Consider the following 21,512-nt stretch of genomic DNA (forward strand, 5'->3'; position numbering starts at 1 on the left):
TTTTTAGGGCTGTTTTGAAAGAGCCAGTGTGTTTGATATAGGGCTTTTTCGACTAGTATAACCACTTTGACTAGTATAACCACTAGTCGACCTTGTTGGTACTAGTCGAATAGTTTTTTATTATTTGTTTTAATGCCATAGTAATGGCCCATCTTACTATTATTATTATCCTCCTGCTGGGGTGCTGTGCTGCTGTGCCAGAAGCGCTTCCCTTAAAACGCCATGAAAATAAGGGCAGGAAGATGGAACAAAATGATGCTGGTTGCTTACTTCTTCCACAGACGCCAGGTTCTGTGGAAGAAGTAAGCAACCAATGTCGTCTAGTTCTGCACGAACGATAACTCGTGCGCGACTTTCAGTGCATGTTTGAGTATCATGAGACTCCACAATGAGCAGTAGTAGAGAAAAAACTAACTTTGCATCGGTTATAATAGACGAATTTCACTCTACCTTCATGATGCTTTGTGTTATCCCTTGAAGTCATGATTAAACGACTGTAAGGCCGGTGAAGGATTACACCCCATCCTGACATACAGCAACACGAGAGAAAGTCATTAAAAGACATGTCTCAATTAGACTGTCCTCGCGTACCACGAGCGACAGTGAGTTGTGCAGCGGTGACGTCCGACCATCAAATATCTACTCGCTGTGTCTCTATTTTAGCGTATAGTGGATGGACAATACAGTAGCTTCTTTAGCTCACAAACACTTCATATTTATATTTGAGGATTGTTCACGGTGAGACTCTTGTTACTTCATATTTGTAGCCTATTTCAGTATAATTCAAACCCACTTAAGTTGCTCTATATATCAGCTAATCAGCTAAAATAAAAAAAATGACACATATGCTTTCCCGGATTGAATGGGTTAAGGGAGACCTGTGACACCTGTCTGCAAAGCTAGTGTGTTAATATCTGTTAAGGAGTTTTGATTGATTGATTGATTGAAATTTTTATTAGGCAAAAGAATGTAAAACAACACAGTTACATTTATAATACTTTTGTCTAAAAGGTCCGACCAAAGACCTTGAATTAATTTCATAGACATATATAGTAGCAACCAAACAGTTCAAATCAACATAAAAAAACAGAGAAAAAATACCACTACAGTATGTACAAAAAAAGCATCATGAAAAATAAAAAATATATATACAAAAAAAGGGGGGGGGGGGTCGTCTGTCTACAGGGAAACTGGTACTACCTCCTCTTATGGCCTCCAGAAAGATGAGTTTTTAGGGCTGTTTTGAAAGAGCCAGTGTGTTTGATATAGGGCTTTTTCGACTAGTATAACCACTAGTCGACCTTGTTGGTACTAGTCGAATAGTTTTTTATTATTTGTTTTAATGCCATAGTAATGGCCCATCTTACTATTATTATTATCCTCCTGACTTTATTTTGTATCAAAAGGGGGTCAAAAGTATGCCCAATAAAAGCCTATTATTGGGCAATGGGGATCCTTGGAGACGCTGCTGTGGTGCTGTGCTGCTGTGCCAGAAGCGCTTCCCTTAAAACGCCATGAAAATAAGGGCAGGAAGATGGAACAAGATGATGCTGGTTGCTTACTTCTTCCACAGACGCCAGGTTCTGTGGAAGAAGTAAGCAACCAGCGTCGTCTAGTTCTGCACGAACGATAACTCGTGCGCGACTTTCAGTGCATGTTTGAGTATCATGAGACTCCACAATGAGCAGTAGTAGAGAAAAAACTAACTTTGCATCGGTTATAATAGACGAATTTCACTCTTACACGGGCTCCCATTATGCCACGGAGGGGGTCGCCAGACTGCATGACACGGGACTCTCTGGAATAACGCAACGTCCATTTCAATGATGGTGAGTGATTAGCGACACATCAAAGATAACACTTAAAATGTCCATGGTACCGTGGTACGCTGTATACGCAGTATGGCCTGCAGATTTTTTCTGTCGCCACCGTATACATCCAAAAACAGTTCGAAACGGCGTATCTGATATGTTGATACGCTGCACCCAGGAGTGGCTGGGCTCAGTGGGCTGGGGGGCGCAGCAATACAAACAGCAAGAATGTGGTCTGACCATCTGACTTGTCTAACTCTGAGGTGAAGGCTTATCATGTGTGTGGCTATTGTTCTTGGGGTGATAATTAATGGCTACTGGCGAAGGAATTCACACATTTCAACGACCTGCCATTCACTTCATTGAACGTAGGTCACTGAATTGAGTACTTCATTAGTATTCATAATTGAGCATCATAGCACAGCAAAATCTTGAATCTTCAATACAGTTTGTGTCTTCAATGCCAAGTTAATACTATTCTGTAATAGATACATGAATGCTCGCTGTTAACACTGCTATAATTATATCTGATAAGCCTAACCAGCATTTATTTATAACAATCCTTGCACTTCTATGGTAATACAAAAAAAAGCATCCAAGGCTAAAAGCAGCTCCGAAGTGGTTGAGTTACAGGGTGATTAACATTAGAAACAGTAGAAAATCAGTACAAAGCATGTAAGTGTACTCAGTGTTACTGTGAAACTGGGCCTGAGTGGGCCTGGCCGAGTTTGTGCGGAGCAGAAATGCGCGCGGAGCAATTTTTTTACATTAATTAATTATACGCGCGTGCGTGCTGTGCGTGTGGGAGGAACTGGGAGGGAATTGTTATAGTATACCCTCCAAAAAATCTAGAACACACTGCCATCGTGGTTACAGGAGTCAACTGCTCTCATTGCCCTGGCTCTCTAGGACTACTACACTAAAGCCCAATGAATCACCTCAGCAGCAGGACACCCAGGGTGAACTCAGCCACTGCCAGCCACCATTCTCATTCTAATGATCTTTGAGTGTCCCTCCACGCCTTGTAATTGTTACTGTAGTAGTGCCCTTCAATTAGGCATGAGCTGTAACTGAGTTTCTACATTCCAGACACAAGCTATGGTCATGCCTGCCACTCACCTCTAAAGGCTGCAGGCAGCCAGGTCTACTCAAGGCCAGACATTGTTTAGAATTCAGTCACTTCCTCTCTCTTATACTAGTGTGCTTTCACAGAGGGCCGGCTACGTTAGCAGGGCAGATATGACGCCCTTATTATACTGCCAGAATATTGTGGGCCCAATACTAGCCCCTCCATTGCTCCCTCTCTTGTCTCAGTCATACATTGATCTGACAAAAAATAGACCATTATGAAACTTGGTTGACTGAAGCTGAAACTTGCCATGTGCTTAAGAAGTAAACAACATGGGTTGACCTGAGTGTGTATACTGTAGGTATAGGTGTGGACGCATACCACATGGGCTCTAATGCCTGACAGCGAGTGCCTGGTTCGATTCCCATTCATCTGGACCATTTGCTTGCTACATGTCACTCCCCTATCATCTCTCTCCATGTTTCCTGCCTTTCTCCACTGTACAGTACCTGTCAATAAAGGCTCAGAAAAGAAAAGGCCAATCAAAAAAAAAAGGCCAATCACAGCGCAGGGTTGGGGGGGTACAATGGGTGGGGGGGGTACAATGGTGGCCAATCACAGTGCAGCGAATGTCGATGTCCAAACCTCACATATAGGGGCGGTTTCACCGCCCAAAAATAAGTCAACAACCATGGTGATCAATGCTCTGCTCTCGCCTGGGCATTGTGTTAGTGCGTGGGATGCTCAGTACTGTGAGAAACATTTATGTGATCTAGGTCAGCTTTTCATTGTCTCAGTCTCTAATATTTTTCCCTTTCCATTAGGATCAGCTGAACCTCTTAAGAGTGTTACAACGTAAAATTGTAAATGGATTTAACATTAAAGCCTGCATGTAAAACATGTTCACACATCCACCGATCACTTAACCACTTAACCAGCATCCCTACATTTGCAAAAATAGCTGATCTACAAGCTCACAACGTTGTGAGCTAGTAGATTGGCCATTTCTGGCGAAGAGATTACATTTTGGTGTGGAGTGAAAAAAGAGTGTACCAAGTACAGTTGCAGCTCAGGTCCATTATCCAACTTAAAGGGCCCCTACTGAAGGACAATAAACTCAACGTAAAGATGTTGAGTGGGATGAAATATAGGCAGGCATATATAGTGAGTTATATTGGAAAATAAGTGATTTTGACAGATAATAGATAGACCCCCAAACTGTGAATAATACCAACATTTACAAGTACATTTAGTTTTTAGTATGAAGTAAACTGGACGGTTTTGACAAAGTAATGGCGATAGGAGGATGATAGTACGGTCAAAACTTCACTTACATAAAATCTGCAGCAATATGATGAAAATTACAAGACAGAAATCTGCGACAAGAGTAGGCTAAATTACTCTTTGTTCTTTCAAATTATCTAGGTCAGCTTCTGTTTTGTATCCAGCTGAGATTTGCATTGTAGGTAATTTATTGCCACAAAGTAGAGGAAGACCAAAACAAGAATTGTTATGTGGAGTAATGGGGAGATGAAGAAATAAAACTTTATATGAGAAAGGGAAATGACAAAACATAACTATTAGGACAATGAACTGTAGTCACTCAATATCAATGATGAATGTGAAAATTTCACCGTAGCAAACTACTCATACTCATTCATCCAGACATTATCAATGTGAGTGCATTTGAAATAACAAATCAAGAAAATACTCCTTCCTGAGGGTAGCTGTGGGCATTCTGTGCATTTCAGGTGATTTTTTGGTAAAAAAAAAAAGAAAAGCATTGGGGAATTTGGCGAGACAGCAGTCTCAGACACAGTCTCACTTGGCAACAAGGCTTAATGGACTACAATGAACGAGGCAATCTGCTGCATCTGGAAACATCCTATAATTAACCCGCGGGCACCGTCTGCTCCTGGCAGTAAAGGGAGTACCATCCTTCAAAAACACATTGGATACACCCCCTACACACACACATTATTTATTTATTATTTAAAAAAATAAATGAATAAATAAATAATTTCAATAGACGGGGAAAAGCTGCCCTCCACTAAAGCGTTTACTAAATGCTATTATGACACCAGTGAGGCGTTAAGACTGTGCAAAATCAATGCCTCCCTGTGTCCATTAAACCATGTTTAATCAGTGTGTTTCTTATGAGGTTTCCTGAACTGGCCTGCTAGTGCTGGAATGGTGTACCGCGTCCGCCCCTTTGACGTAAAGTCATAAAGATCACGGAATTCATCTATTTACATCTACTATACCTCATCTCCCACATTCATCCAGGCTTTTTGGAGACTTTTCTCCACCACCTATAGCTATGTTTGTCAAACACACCTCTGTTTATGCACATATCATCATATCATGATACAGTATATCACAATTACACATCTCATGTTGATGCACTGCATACAGTATGTCTGTCTGCGTTACAATACAATTGAGTAAAATGTCCATTAGATTAAAAATTGGTAATTTAATGGTCCCATTACTATGATTAAAAGATAGAAATGTGTGTCTAAACCATGATGCCTATTACACTGTTTAAGTTCCATAAAGGATTAACATGGGTCAGATCTATAGCGGTCCAAGACAAAGCAGAGAAGAATCCTTAGAACAAAACATGGATGTGGAAACAAATACTGTAGAAAGCACAACAGAAAGCTTACTGTCGGCTCTGGACACCATAATAAAAGCTGCTCTCCCCATACACTCATATATAAGTCATGAACCAGAGCACTCCTAAGTGTCTCCTCAATCCCATCCTGCATTCATCATGGCTGGTTGCATAGTATACCAAAAACACCTCCTTTATGCCCTCTAGCATCTAACACTCCTGCCATTTCTTCTCCTTATATCATCTGGACGAGGTTGTTAAAAATTACAATTGTGTGGATGAGTTGCACAAAGGTAGCATGGTAGCGCCTGTTGACCTTTGGGTCACCGGCCAAAGTAGTATTAAAGTAATAATTAATATTAAATGTCACAACTCATGCTGTAAAACCTGTACCCGTTATAGGCCTGTAGGCTGTGTCAGACTCACCCTAACAATGCCTTTCTGTCATCGGCCCTCCAGCGCAGTAATTAAAACCCACATTAGCCCTGCAAGCTGTCTGCCTCATCATCTCATAGCCTGCACATATCCTATTTACCCAAACATCATGGGGCTTAATAAGGTGTCATACATGCAGAGGACATCTGGCCTTTTAAGAGACAAAAAAACGGAGAGTACAAGGGGTCACCAAATTATTCCATATAATGCAATGTCAGCAGAAAAAAAATGGATAGAAGGGAGACAGTGTGGCGGAGATGATTTGTACCCAACCCCCTGCCAATCACCCTCCACAGACCGAACCCCGACAGCTTCAAAAGGATATGAACCTTAATCTTGTCAAATTGAATTGAATATGCATGCAGCCCCTTCAACCCCCCACGTTCACATCAGCTACAACTTAATTTGTGGTCTAGTAGCAGAATTGTTTAAAATGGTTGAGAAGTGAGTGTCTGCCTTCAGCATTTCTGTCATCATAAAGAGGAGAAACAGCAGCAGCACAGGGCTTTGTCAAGATAAGTATCAGAGAGACACATTCAATGAAAAAGGCCTTATCTACCTACACAGACCTGTCCCATTTGTGCTTTGCAATGCAATATGTAAATACTTAACTCAAGCCATATATTTTTTTGCATTAACATTATTAAATTATTAATGAAGAAGTACAGTACTGTATTCAAAAGTATTAGAGATTGCACAGTGGAATCCCAAAACAGGAACACATTTGTGATATATTGTAGTGAACTGTTAACTACTGTATAGCTCTGACTGAAATGTCCAGGTTGAGAAATAACATTGTTTAATAGGGGTGCATAATTCATGTAATTGCATTTTGCAGACTAGACTGACATTGACAAGCTACTTTTTTCTTAAATGTAAGCCAGAAATAGAGGTGCACTAAGGAATTGAATAAATATATATTCTGCTCACCAGGGCTATTCTTGGTAATGGTATTCCTAAACCACTGCTACCTTATTAACATGTTAAAGCCTAGTGCTAAGTCTGACCTACAGTACAGTATAATGACAATATAAAATAAAGCACATTTCTGTATAAATAAGGAAATCACAAAAGTTGTTTCCCTTTCACACATGAAGATCTTATTTGCAGTATTATCAAGAGGAATCAAGAATAATCAATGCCATTAGTTTTTTTGTTTTTTTCATGCTCCCTTGTGAGTAGATTGCACAACCCAACATGAATATACATTAAGTGGTTTTCCTTTTAAGGCCAAGAGCAGCCAGATCATCACAAATAATCTAAAAGCTCATCAAGGTCAACCTTGCATCAGCCACCCCACTGTGCTGATAAATGGTAACATCGTCTGGAGGTGAGCGATGGCTCAGAGGTAGATACCTAAACCATATTCAAAACAGTGAGGTGGGGCAGCCATTAATAAGAGGTTGTGCTCTAGATGACAGGAGAGGGTCAGGAGATGGTCAGTATATCCCTGACCCGATATTTACACACGTGTCAAAAACCCTATTGTGGTTGTCACCATAATCCGATTAAAGCTATTGATTGTGCTAGAGTAGGATGCAATTAACGAAAGCAAACATTAGGTTGAAAAAAATGTATTCTCAGCTAAAGGTCATGTTAAATAATTGTACATATGGCATGGGCTGTCAGAAGTATCCTCAGCAACACAACACCCTAGTGACCTCCCCGACATTCTGTGGGCCAGGAAATTAGCTTCCCATTGCTCCTCCAGGCTACAGCCCTTTCCATTGTATGGGGAACACAGGTAATCAAGGTTTTAATGTCACTAGCATTGAGGGACGATGACATAGCAACAAAAAAAAAGTAATGGAGGGCAGAGTGCCTTTGGAGGACAAAGATGATGGGAACGGATTAAAAGCCTTAAAGCCAAACACAGGAATGGAGACCCAAATAATCAAAAAAAGGCGAGTTTGAAACTGATAGAATAAAAAGGGCACAAACTCTCTTTAAGAAAGACCATTTCTCCCAAGGGAACCACACAGGTACCTCGACTTTTGTCTGAATTTAAAAATAATGTGAGCACTGGCAGACAAGACAGAACAAATATACGTTCTTGCTATTGAAAATTATGTTTGGCTGCCTTGGCTGAGAAAATCTGTCATCTTTTACATTGAATGTCAATATAAATGTATGCAATCTATTTTTTGCATTCCTTAATATTGTTATACCTTCCCATCTATATTCAATGCTCATCGCTATTCTAAGTAAAGTAAGTGGACTCAGGACAAGTGGTCATGATAAAGTGCATGTGATTTAAGTACATATATTTACTTAAATTAGTGTAGCACTAGCACACGGTCAGACACACACACACACGCACGCGTGCACGCTAATTCACCTCTGACAGTGGACAGAATGTTGTGCCTACACATTCAAAGAGACATCAGTTCCATTGCCAGACAGAAAGCCCAAACAGTGATGTTTGGGGTTAGACATGTGCTGAGACAGTGAGACCAGACACTCTGGAGAATCATTTATCAATTATTCATCAACTATGAGACCCTAGACTTCCAGCTATCATACTCATGCACGAGTACACAAGCCTGGTGACGCGAGGTCACACTCAAGCAGTAACTTGTGGCTAAGGAGCGCTTTGATGCAAATTTGCATTTTAATTTCTATGAAGGCTTTATCATAAAGACTGTCAAATGTAGATTTTTTAGAATGGGTACATTCATATTTCTCTCTCTCTATATATATATATAGAAATGTTTCAGGCTGTAACATTTACTTGAATAATAGAGAACATGGTCATTATAAAATAAAAAGTATAGTGATTTAGATAATCTCTATTTAAATTATTTGTTATGCTTCCTGCTAGACAAAGTAATCAATCTTATTACTAACAGGACAGGACACTATGTAATACAAAATATGAATAAATTGTAATTTTGTCCAATCTGTACGGTAGTATATTAATACAACATATAACTTATGCAACTTATACAATTGGGGTGGTTGTATTTTGTATCCCTGCTCTTCTAATGAGACATTTAGACACAGGATCTGACACGAATTTTGACCTGATGGTCAAGATTAAATTTCCCCTGAGCAAGCAGGCAGGCTCAATTATCTGAATGGTAAAAGTTTCAGCACTTGCGCAGGAAATCGGGTTCAAGTCTGGGGTAGAAGAGGAAAGTTACATAATGCAGCTTTAAGTTGCAATTGATTATTTTGATGTTTTTGGTGCCACAAAGAAAGTGTCTTCATTCTAGCTTGTGAACAGATTGCAAAGAACAGATTTGACTATCCAGGTCTCATATTCTTCAACACTGTTCCACTTTCAATCTCCCCATAGGTTCAAACTGGGCCAGTGCTGAGTTGTAAGGTAACTCTGAAAGAGTATGATCCTGGTCAAGAAAAATAATAGAACAAACCCACACACATACTGTACGTGCTCCAATAACTATTAATGAGGTTTTGAGCCTGGGGTCCTGTTATCATTAACCACTTGAAGAACCCCAGCGTTGCAACGTGTGAGTGTGTGGATTATATTCTTTTTCATGATCCTATCTTAACCCAGCCGGTGCCCCGACAAGTGATGTGTGTATTCTATCAGATTAAAGGAGCAGACGGACCTTGTATAGAGCCCTGGGGGACCCCGATGTACAGTATATAGGGTTCAAGTGGTTCAAGCTTGCTTTCAACACAATACAGAAAAGTGTGCAGAACATAGAAGCCTGAAGAATCATCTTTCCAACTAGCCCGTTTTCCATTCTAGTGCATCAAGAACAGACTGACGAAGAAAACTGCTTAGTTACAGACTAACTGATTTTTCCATATCCAGCTACTGCAATGGTAACTTGTACAGTCACTTATGGTGTCAACACTCAAAATTGCGCTATCATCTTGTCAACACTGACTTTTAGTCTTTGATATTCATCAAAGTCCAACTTGAGCCAACACTGTGATTATACTATATTGCCTTTGAAAATAAACAAGAAAAAGGCAAATTTGTCTGATTTGCATTATCCTGACCTAAACAAATGTAGATCAATCTCAAGAATAAAGTTGGGGGTATTGAGAGTATTGTGCATGCAAGAGTAATCATTGCATGCAAGAATAGATGAATGTATGGGTTACACAGCTCTGTCACTTCTCATTAAACAGGCCTCTTCTTCAAACTGGTCATAAAATACTGCTTAGCTTAGAACAGAAGGTTGAATGAGCTGAATTAATGGTGAACCTGTGCGGTACTGTGAGCATTGCAATGCTAAATTAAGTTCCCTGTAGCTTCTCAATGTCTTTATCATGAACACAAACCATCAACAAACCCTCCGCCATGGCCATAGCCTAACAAACAGAGAAAATATGCATACAGCACTAGCAAAGATCAAACAGGGGACCATTGAATTACTGCGGGCCTTGAATTTGAAAGTACAGTACATTTGAGACATATTCACAAAAACACAAAATTCTCCATGCTCAAAACAGCAGGAATAACTACAGTAAAAGCTGGTAACTTAAAAATCTATGCCCTAATTTGGTTTCCCTTTGCATCACTGTGCGAAATGACTAGTTGTGACATAATCACAGTGTCACACAAATGTGTTCATTACACTTTGATTCCGTTTTGTAAGCAAAGTAGGATATTCAACACTGTCAGTAGTCACAGGTTTTCTCATTATATTCCAGGATACGTTAAGATACATACTCCTGGGTTGCCCCGGAGGCTCACCTGGTAGAGCGCATACCATTAAGTCTTGGTACTTGCACTGCCAGCCCGGGTTCGAATCCGACCTGAGGTTCTTTGCTGCATGTCCTTCCCCATCTCTCTCTCCTTGTTTCCTGTCTCTCTCTCTCACAGTAACTCTCTCAATAAAAGTATGAAAACTTGTTTGGGAAATAGCTCACATAGTGATAATAGTTAAGGGTTGTCATTGGTGTAACATGTTGCACCAATGACAACCCTTGTCCCTTTCTTGGTTGTTTTCCAAAACATTATGCCTCCAGTGTGACCAAACTACAAGGCCTAAAATCAACCCATACTTTACCTACCTTAATCATCATCAAAACATATTCAATGTTTATATTAATTTACATATTTCACTCTAAACTCAATATCACCTCTTGCAAGCTTGCAGATAGTTGTGTGCCTAGAATTTGATGAAAAAGTAAATGGTGTCAAGCATTTGCAATTGTCTGAATTCTAAACTTCAAAATAGCTTTAGATAAACACCCTATTTAGCAAGATACAAAAAAGATGGGAGAAGTTTATATTCTACAGTTCAATTGGCCCAGACAGTTCAATGTCTGGGCCATGATGACACAGATGTATAGAGGGCAGAGGATGGTCAATATCATCCAACTCAATGGCATCTTCCAGCTCCACACACATCTCCAAACAGCAGCCAGATATTTGGTGGGGGTTGGGAGGCCTAATGATCTTTTAATGGCAAACCTTCACTCAACCTTCCTCCTACCATATTTGCTCCCTCGTACCGTATATCCACAATTTCAGTCCTACTGTCTCTCCGTCTGTCTGGCACCCATCCCCCTTCTGTAACCTCTACTGTGGGTCCACCTGGGAGCACGTGATAATGCCCACATTGTATGAGAACTGTCTAGAAGATCTATATTTGCTGCCTATGTGGAGAATTCCAAGTTAACAGATTGCAGCACCTAGCTAACCTTATTACATGAAAAAAGAATGTGGGACACCTTTTAATTTCCAATTGGTTCATGAAGAGGATACTCTGTCATTTCATTCAGGCTATGCAGAGGTGTGATGTATGGGATAAGAACACAGTGTCTAAACATAGTACCTGCCACCTCACTGTCTGCATCAGAGCTGCTACAGCACTGTCCTAGATAAAACACTAAGATAACCTACTGCCAGGGTAGGGTAGGTTCTTTAATGACATACTGTAATGCATTCAACTTTATCAGTAAATATGCTCAACTTGAGAGCAAAAGCCAAGAATATAAATGGGTATCTATTCCAGCATGTAATAAATAGTCATGAAAAACTAATACCTGAATATATAGGCTACTGTAATATACTGATTGATTGATTGATGTACTTTATTTAGTAAGACATGAGAACAACAGTACATGGAAGTACAAATTCACAATACAAGGTCTACTAAACTGGAAGACTCATTAAGCACTGAGCTTGTTTAAGATGAGATCCCCATGCACACAATCATGATGATCATGATACTGTATATACTGTCAAAATGTCACATTAAAAAAGCTGTTAATTAGCTTTTAAAAAAATCAGGTAATCATTGGTTATTGATTGCCTGTTAAGTGTTACGTTTCAGATGTTTGTAATCCTGTAACGTTTCAATCAACAGACTTTAGCCCTACTTTCCAAGCAGAGTTGCCACAAGCAGAGAAAAAATATGAGCTCCAGCATTACCTTGCATATCCCTTCTACTTCAAGGCCACAGAGGTTCGCATAAAGACAGTGGTGCCTCTTGCCCAGCACTGATGTCAGAGTGAGATTAGCCGTGGTGGGGGCCACATTATTCTCCAGTTCATGGTTAGTACACTGCTTGTCTGTCCTCTCCAACTCCTGCTGTCGGGGTCCTGGGGCTTCAGCCTCCTCGCGACTCTCCATCTCGCTGCCTGCAGTCGCAGGCTCTGGCTGCTCGGGCCGAGAGCACAGATCATACATCACTCTCTGTCAAAGTCAAAGAGCAGAGTTGAGATCGATACAGCCAAAATCGAGCCGTTGCAGGCTATTCATTTTCTGAAGGAGAATTACATGGATCAGATGCAGCAGGCTTCCTTCAACATTTTTTCATACCCTTTCTCCAAGTGTTTACAAGAGCGGGTAATAATCGGCTGGGGCTCAAGATTAAGTTTGTGACACCAAAGCAGTAGGATCACTCAGCACGGCCATGGTTTATCAGAAAACGATTATAGAGCCTCCAATATTTGCTAATCCTAGTCCATGAGGAATTTGAAGGCACAAAATTAGCAATAGAGTGGCTCTTGTTCCATGTGTAAGATGTTCTTCATGGCAAAAGGGCCTGTGCCATCTCCAAGACTAAACCAGGAGTTGGAAAGCACCCTTTCTTTCATTCTCTCCCTCCCTCAAGGGATGTAAAAAAAAACATCTGCTTCATTGGGATGTCATATTTATTTTATGGCATTGAAACCTCACGGTACGTCTATCAATATCATCGTCCTCGTAGCATGCTTATAGTACTGCGATCATTATCAACAATGGTGGTGCATGCAGATTCAGAGCCCTACTTACTAGACTGTCAGAGCTTGTCTTCCTGCCTTCCCGCTCTGTCGTCTTCTGTAATGAGAAGGAATTGTCATCGCTGCTTCTCGTACAGAATGGAAAAGACGGACCGCGGAATAAGAGGCCCACTTCTAAGTCTGCGTGACGCTAAAACCTCAGATGTAGGCCTCACTGATGTACGTGCCAGTGAATAAGAGGAGAAAGAGAGGAAGATTTAAATAAAAGATCTCTGGTCCCCATTCTCTCACAACGCAGCAGCGTAGGTGGTGGGTTGAGAGAGTCTTCAACTGTGCATATATCCTCAATGATGACGATGTCTCAAAAATATATTTCCCCCAGTTGCAATACGTCTCCTCGAGGTGCTTAATACCGTCTCTGTGATAACAACATAGGGGTGCAGAAAGAGGATGAAGGGGAAATATTTGTGCGCGTGTGTGTCTGAGACAGACACACACACACACTGCATGTTGGTAAGAGGAGGGGGTGGAGAGAAGGGTTTCAGTTGTCCTATCACAAAAAGGCAGGCTCCGAAAAGGGAGCCAATCATGACCAGGACTAGAACTCGTTTCCATGGAGATGACGCTGGAATGATGTTGGTTGCCTATTGATTGTTGAAGAGGCAGTACACACTGCAACACAGGCTGGTAGAGGAGCGGGTGTATCAAGACCAATTCCAAGTTATTGTCTCCGCCAGGCCGAAGGCGTGGCAGAGACTATGTTTTGCACCCTGTCCATCCGTCTGTGTGTGTGCTGTGTGTGTCCGTGTGTCCGTCCGCGAGCAGGAATCTTTCCCCCGATCGCAGAAAAACTGTGCACGCACACTCCCTAGAGGCCAAGGAAAAACCTCTGCCCTGCATTTTTCCTTTAATAGCGCCACCAGGAGGACGACTTTTGTAAAACAAATGTTTTGATATTACTCCTTAAATTTTTGTCCAAACATCATGCAAATCTGTACACAGTATCTCTATAGTTATGTGATCAAGACAGATCTGTCCGATTTTTCATATTCCATCCTGATTGGCTAAGATTGCCATCTAAAGTTTGCACGAGTGGCTCGTTTTGAACAAAATGCCTGAAATCAGGAACGCAGCGTGTGATTGCCGTGAAACTTTGCATGCACATTTCCCACTAGGCCGAGGAAGAAATGCCACCCTTTTCACATTGGCCTGTTATAGCGCCACCAGCAGGCAGCAGGCCGATTTTTGCTAAACAAATATTTTTAACAAATCATGTTTTGCCGTGAAACAAGGCCGAGGAAGAAATGGCACCCTTTTCACATTGGCCTATTATAGCGCCACCAGGAGGCCACAATAACCTACCTGACCTGGCAGAGACCGTGCTTTAATCAAAGCAGATTGCTTAACCACAAACTAATGAGAGATTATGGTGTGTGACTACAGGGGCTAACTAATAAACTTTGATTTTAACTCTCCCTTAGCTCCACCAGATTCATATCTGCAAAAGATGATTCAGTCACTCCACCTAATTGCATGTCAACTGTGTAAAATGAGAGAAGGCCTCTGGATATTACTACACAGACCGCCACAGTTTTAAAAGAGGCTATTATTTTTTGCTATGATTATGGTATGTTTGTAAACAAAAGATGAGCCAGGGAGTGTCATTATTAATCATATAGGTTAGACACTCATGTCACAGTGTGATTGAAGTTCCCTTAGGCTTTCAGTGTCATTGTCTAGCTCAGCATTGATTTGCATTGGAAACATGTCTCATTTAGGCTATTGTCTAGGCCCATATACTGCAAGTATCTGCTGGAAGGCATATAACCATCAGTTGTTAATTACTGAATTAGATTCCTAATACCGTTCTCCAGTCTAGTGCCGTAAGTTTAAATTCAAGAGACATGAGACGTGAGTGTAAAATATGGGTTCACTTAGACAGACAACAAGATTAAACAACTTGTAGTACCCCCTTTCTCTTGCAGGGCGTTTCACCTCTTCTATCCACTTAAACTTTTAATTAAAGTGTGCTCACAGAAGCATGACCATGGCACAGAATGAAAGAACTGCAACAAGCACTCACACTCCACTGAGCCCAATCGCTGCTGTGCTTCAGCTTTTCTTTCCTAGTTTAATTGCCCTGGATGAGAAATACTGACAGTGAAACAAGCACAGAGTCAGGGACAATTTTTATACACAAAACTGCAACCAACCAAACTTCATTTAACAGTCGGAATTAAATAGGGCTGTAGTACTCGAGACCGGTCTCGGTCTCGAGACCGGTCTCGAGACCGCTTTTTGATTTACTCGGTCTTGTCTCGGTCTCACCCATAGTTTGACTCGGTCTTGACTCGGTCTCGCCCATAATTTGACTCGGTCTTGACTCGGACTCGGACTAAGGGACTCGGGACTCTACCCCCACCGAGTCCACTCGAGTCCAAGACCAAGTCACTACAATGCAATGAAATAATTTTATTATACCCATATTATGAGGAGCCCATTCACATTAACATTATAAGAGAGCTGTCTGGCGCTTATGGACAGCTTTCTTGGAGCACATCATCTTGCAGCAGTTGACAGCGCAGCAGCAGCAGAACACCAGCAGTCCTGTCCCTCTAGTTTATATTCTTTTAAAATTATATCCACGAACAGGTGTTTATTTATTTATTGTGTGTTCACTGTGTAGCCTGTGGTTGTTTTAATCATCAGTCTCTAATCATCTAAAGATGAATAGAGACTGCTTTCAGTAAGGTTTCCTTGCGCACATTATACTGTGTCACTCACTGCAGTAAATATATCAGTCCAAGCAGCAAAACTAAAAACATTAATTAACATTAGATCCTGACCGATGCTGTCGTCGGCTTGTCTGGAGATATACCTACATGTAATGTACAAATCACTTAAATTATCTATTCTCTTGTAAGTTGTACCACATTGTGCGTAATTGCGCACAGGGAGACTGACCTCTTTCTGCTTTTCATATTAAGATCAATTCTATTTCTATAATTCTATCAATCCTATTATTTATTTCATACAATAAAACAAAACAATAAGTAGGCCTACATCCAGAAACATTTTCACCATGAATATAAAAGCATCAACCTGTATGCATGAGGCAAATACTCTGTAAAAGTAATTGAGCTGTGTTCAAACTGTTACTTGAGTAAAAGTATTGGCTTCAAAATATACTTAAAGTACCAAAAGTGAAAGTACTAAAATATTTGAAAATAGCCGATCTACAAGCTCACAATTGTGAGCTTGTAGATCTGCTATTTTCAAATAGTCTACTCTATGGTATAAAATATGGCTAAAGTGGTTAATATATTTTTATTATGTAATAATTTATATCTGCTGCAAACTACGTTTTCAAATAATTGTAGTCGAGTAAAAGTACAATATTTGCCTCTGATATGAGTAGAAGTAAAAGTATTGAAAATTGGAAATAATCCAGTAGTAAAAAAAAATACCTCAACATTGTACTTAAGTTGTACAGTACTTGAGTAAATGTACTTAATTACTTTATTATTATACTGCTGAGGAAGTGGACGGTGACTCACCACCAGCAGCGAAATGTCCTCGTCTCCTGTCCCGCTACAAAGCGCACAAGAAACGTAGCTCAACAACCCAGGATGCAAGTATTGCATCACAAGTCACCAAGTACTTTGATGCAATTGAGAACAATGATGCTGATGCTGATGCTGATGTCTTCTGGGTTGAAAACCAAGACAGATTCCCACAACTTGGCATTTTAGCGATGAAGGTTCTGTCAGTCCCTGCCTCCTCAGCACCGGTGGAGAGGATTTTTAGTGCAGGAGGACTTATTATGAGACCCCATCGTGCTAGTTTAGGTCACACCATGCTGCATTCTCTTGTGTTTTTGAAATGCAACCACACTTTGATTTAATTTTATGGCTACACATTCCAGTCAGGCAGTCGTGTTAAAGGTGATTTGTTTTTGTTTCTTTTTTGTGGTTAAAATGAGCTTGTACAGCACAGTTGTGTTTAGCAAAAAGCATTGTGTTCTGGCTATGTTACTTACTTGTTATTTCAAATAAATATTTGAATGAATCAAACATTTTGTAATATTTTTTACATAAAAGTGCCATGTACATTTTTTACACATAGTGACAATACACATTTTCACACATTATGCATACTTATTGAATAGAGCTCATTGTAGTAGGCCAGGCATACCTAATTTTGAGCTTTTCCAAAGTCAGAAACATATAATTGCAGTGTTTCAGATCAAGATTGTTTTCTGTACCTATAAAAAAAAAAAAAAAAAAAAAAAATCTGGTCTCGGTCTTGACTCGGTCTCGCCCCCCGTCGGTCTCGGTCTTGACTTGGTCTCGCCCCCCGTCGGTCTCGGTCTTGACTCGGACTCGACCCCCTCCCTGGCCTCCCGGACTCGGTCTTGACTCGGACTCGCCCCCCCTCGGACTTGGTACTGACTTGGACTCGCTTTAGGTGGTCTCGACTACAGCCCTAGAATTAAATTGAGTATTGGGGGGGGGGGTGAATGCCTTTAAAGCTGAGTCAATGTATTGGTGCACAGTCAAATCTTTAGAATTAATTTATGTATTTGTACAAACAGAGTTAAATTAACATTGAAGATTATGTGTGTAAGGCTGTAAGCTGATACACACCGAACAGCATAATTATGCTATTCACACAGTTATCCCAGTGGTATAGTCACACACAAGCTATTTTTTAGACTCCATTTACAACCTGTATAAACATGTGTCGCATTTCCTCATAGTGCCAAGGTATAACATATTCCCATTCACAGTGAGCATTAATATTTTCAATTTGATGCTACATGTGGTATGCACTGTACAGTGTACACATGCCTGCTGACAATGTTTGTTGTCCATCTTGAATGAGATGGATGTTAGCTGTTGTAACACACTTTGGAGCAATTAGTTAAGCGGAGTGTGTGTGCGTGTGTGTGTGACCACTGGACCGATTACCAGCGTCAAACTTTGCATGCAGGCCAAGGAAGACACTTCACCCCAGATTTTTCCAATCGGTCTCATGGTGCCGCTATACCAGACCGCTTTGCATTTTGGCTTAGAACTATTGAACCATAGGTCACAGTTATATAGACCACGTCCATTTACGCCTAACTAGCCATTTTGCTTTTTCTTTATAACACACTTTTTCCTACTACTCCAACAGATTCTGTCCAAAACTCACATCAATCTGTATACATTATCTCTGGAGTCATGTGATACAAACATGTATCATTTAGATTTTTCATATTCTATTTCGACTGCCTTCCACAGTTTGTGGGAGTGGCCTATTTTGCAAAAGAAATCACACACTGAGGAGCCTCTAAACAACACAGAGCCAAAATGTGTTGGCGGGTCCAATTTCTGACTGTATACAGGTGTAACTGCACGTAGCGTTCTGGTGTTGCACCCATCCAACTGGGTCCAGCATGCACAGACATATAGGAGAATGGACTCTACAGTCGTGGTTTGGAAGCCAAGCCTCACAGTGTTGCTGTGCATAACAACCATGCAACACCCATGAGGTTGCACACAGTGCTTGAACACAATTCAACATTTGATTAATTATTTACACTCCTTCCCAGAATGGAAAAGGGGGCAACACATTAACCCACTTCTGCCAACCATCTCCCAAAACAAGAGACATGAAAAAACATCTCTGCCCAAATGCATTAGCCCCCAAATGTAGCAGAGTGCTCTCCTTCATTCAAAGCTTCTGATGATCACACTCAAACGTACGCAATATTAAATGTTTACCAGATGGCCCACATCATCACTGCACAAAGAAAAATTAAAAAGCTGTGGTCTGGAGTGTGTTCAACAAGCAACAAAAAATATGTTATTAGGCAACTGTGGTTAGAGAAAGATTTAAGGCATTGATAAAGTTACTGTCATTACGAAAACATTCTAGTGTTTCTCATTGGACTAGCATGTAGCCCGTCTTGATGCCAATTTGTGATACCCTACTGTAATATACAGTGTGTGTGTGTGTGTGTGTGTGTGTGTGTGTGTGTGTGTGTGTGTGTGTGTGTGTGTGTGTGTGTGTGTGTGTGTGTATAAATATATATACATACACATACACACACAGTATATATATATACCTAGGGTTTAACTTACCTCCTCCATATGTCTCCCCAAACATTTGGAGGGAGATGACGATTCAGAACAGCAGGAGGGCTGGAGGTCCCAGCCAGCATGAGGAGTGACTTCAGGGTGGCAAATGTCTGTGGAGCTGCAACAACAGGTGTTCCCTTCCACAGCAGTGGAGCAGTGGTCAGCTGCAAAGACGTCCTTCCCCGGGGGCAATATCTGCTGCTCCTGCCTTGTTTTCTTCTTAGGTGGTGGGGAACCGCTCTCGGAACGATCAGAGTTGGTAAGAGGAAGCCCAGTAGAACAGGAATGGAGATTGTCTGACTTGGTGTGGTTCTTGAGGAAATCCTTTAACGTACGGCTCATTGGTCTAGCTCCCTGCCTCCACTGACCTTGTCTTCTAAAGGCCTCTAATAGGTCGCAGAGGAAAATGGCCCTCTCCAACTCCAACTCCTCTCTGCGATGCAGGTTAAAGATGACCTGGTCAACATTTGTCTTTTCATGCAGCCTTGGCAGCAGCTGCTCCACTTTCTGATAGGTAGTTCCACCTAACGGACATACGTCTTTCCTTTTGCTCGTACCCTTCCCACTGTGTTTAATGTCCCCCTCCTCCGCCAGCCAAGTGGCCTTGCTGTGTTTCCCCAGCCTGGTGCTGACAATCCCCAGCTCCTGGTCTTTACAGTGTGGGAGACGGTAAACCCCTGTAGTCCAGTCCCACTTCCTGCACAAGTCCTCCCGGAGCCTCAGCAGATCTCTGGCTTTTTGAAACTCATACTTGGCAGTCAGCTCCCTCAATGCTTGCTTCTGCTCCCTCTCTGCCTTTTCACGCAGCTGCCTTAACTCAACAGATAAGAGCTGGTGGGCCTGTTGTCTGCGGCTCTTCTCAGCCACCGAGTCAGCATGCAGCCTCTCTAATGCTTGAGCCTTGTTGGTCTGGGACTGGCATGGCTTTGTGGATGACAGTGCCAGAGTGTTACCCTTGTCTTTCCTCATGATGCTATATTCACACAGCACACCAAACAATGCAAACATAGATGGGAGGGCTATTCACTATTAAGGCGGGTGCATGCAGTAGAACTGAGGAGACTGATTATTTATCAGCCTCATCAAGTTAAGATGGATGATGCGTAGTAATCAGAAAGCATGCAATTATCACACCAGGCCACTGAAAAGATGAGATGATGAAGAATGTATTAGAGACATGGTCAGTGGTTTGCTTAACGGATTATTACTACTTTTACTAATGAGAGAAAGAGTTAGGCTACATCTAAAAAGGCAGGGCACAACTGTAATTGGAGGACTATTTGTGAGGTTGCATTATTTGCATGCAGACCTCCAATCGACAGTGTGTGTGCCTTTAGTGCTGGTTAAATATAGATATAAATAAGTGCAGACCTAAACATTGTTCTAGCTACACAAAGCATGCAATCATGCAGTGAGTCAAAAGAGCAGTCAAAAACAGTGGCAGTGATATAAAGCAGTGATATAAGTTGGGAAGTGAAGTAAGTAAATAACCGAAGCTTTTCTAATATAGGTGTCCATGTATGTTATCTGTGAGTCCAGTCTAATAACTCAACTTTACAAACCAATATGGAGTTATAACTTCATGCTGGAGTGGTTTGTAAACAACAGGCGGAGGATGCAACAAGTCTTGGTAAACTCTGGACAGATATGAGCTGTGCCACGTTACCACGATAATAACATTTACAATACACACAAGCCATCGCTAATGTTAGCTCACCAGCTGACATACATCGGTGGTAACCGAACACCAGCTTAAAATGAGCAGTAGTATCCACGTTGATGATCATATTTTAACCAACGTTGAGCGATGCGTTCATGTTGACTCATTACTACAGGGGCTATGGAAGGGGCAACAATAAGGCAACGGGTTGTGTTTGCGAGTGTAGAATAGATTAACATAAGCGAGAAAGCGAGTGTTGTTGTAAATGGCGAGATAACTAGCCATACCATGCCGTTGTCATGCTAGTTAGCTTAATTTGAAGCCATATGTCTTCAGACTCACCTCTCGTAGACTGAACTTGTTAACTTTTCATCAAAATAAGTGTTCCCCCTCTAGCCAAAGTATTTCTTCAAAGCTCATTATCGCAATCAGCAACACGTGTTGCTGGTAGTATGGGTTAAATGTCCAGCTATTCATGCCAGGACTGGGTTTGTTGTTGATGTGTACAGACATGGACCGTGTTGTTGTGTGCTCCTGCTTCATTACAACCGTTATCCTGTGTCCAGAAGAGACGACCATGTCATCTATATCTGTGTTCCGTGAGCAGAAATAACGGAGCAGAAATAAGACTTCCGGT

At 41.2% G+C, this 21,512-nt stretch overlaps 1 protein-coding gene across 2 annotated transcripts in view; it reads right to left on the reverse strand.

The window, feature by feature from the left end:
- Positions 1-20,313, reverse strand: part of tspoap1 (TSPO associated protein 1) — a 78,063-nt gene extending 57,750 nt beyond the window's left edge. For both annotated transcript variants that reach the window (XM_080434870.1, XM_080434869.1), the window contains exon 1: positions 19,219-20,313. In XM_080434870.1, the coding sequence (XP_080290996.1) occupies positions 19,219-20,223 (1,005 nt within the window). In that variant the 5' untranslated portion in view covers positions 20,224-20,313. The remainder of the gene's footprint in view (positions 1-19,218) is intronic.
- Positions 20,314-21,512: the final 1,199 nt, after the last annotated feature.

Source organism: Gymnoscopelus braueri, assembly GCF_963280865.1.
Source record: "Gymnoscopelus braueri genome assembly, chromosome: 8".
Lineage (NCBI taxonomy): Eukaryota > Metazoa > Chordata > Actinopteri > Myctophiformes > Myctophidae > Gymnoscopelus > Gymnoscopelus braueri.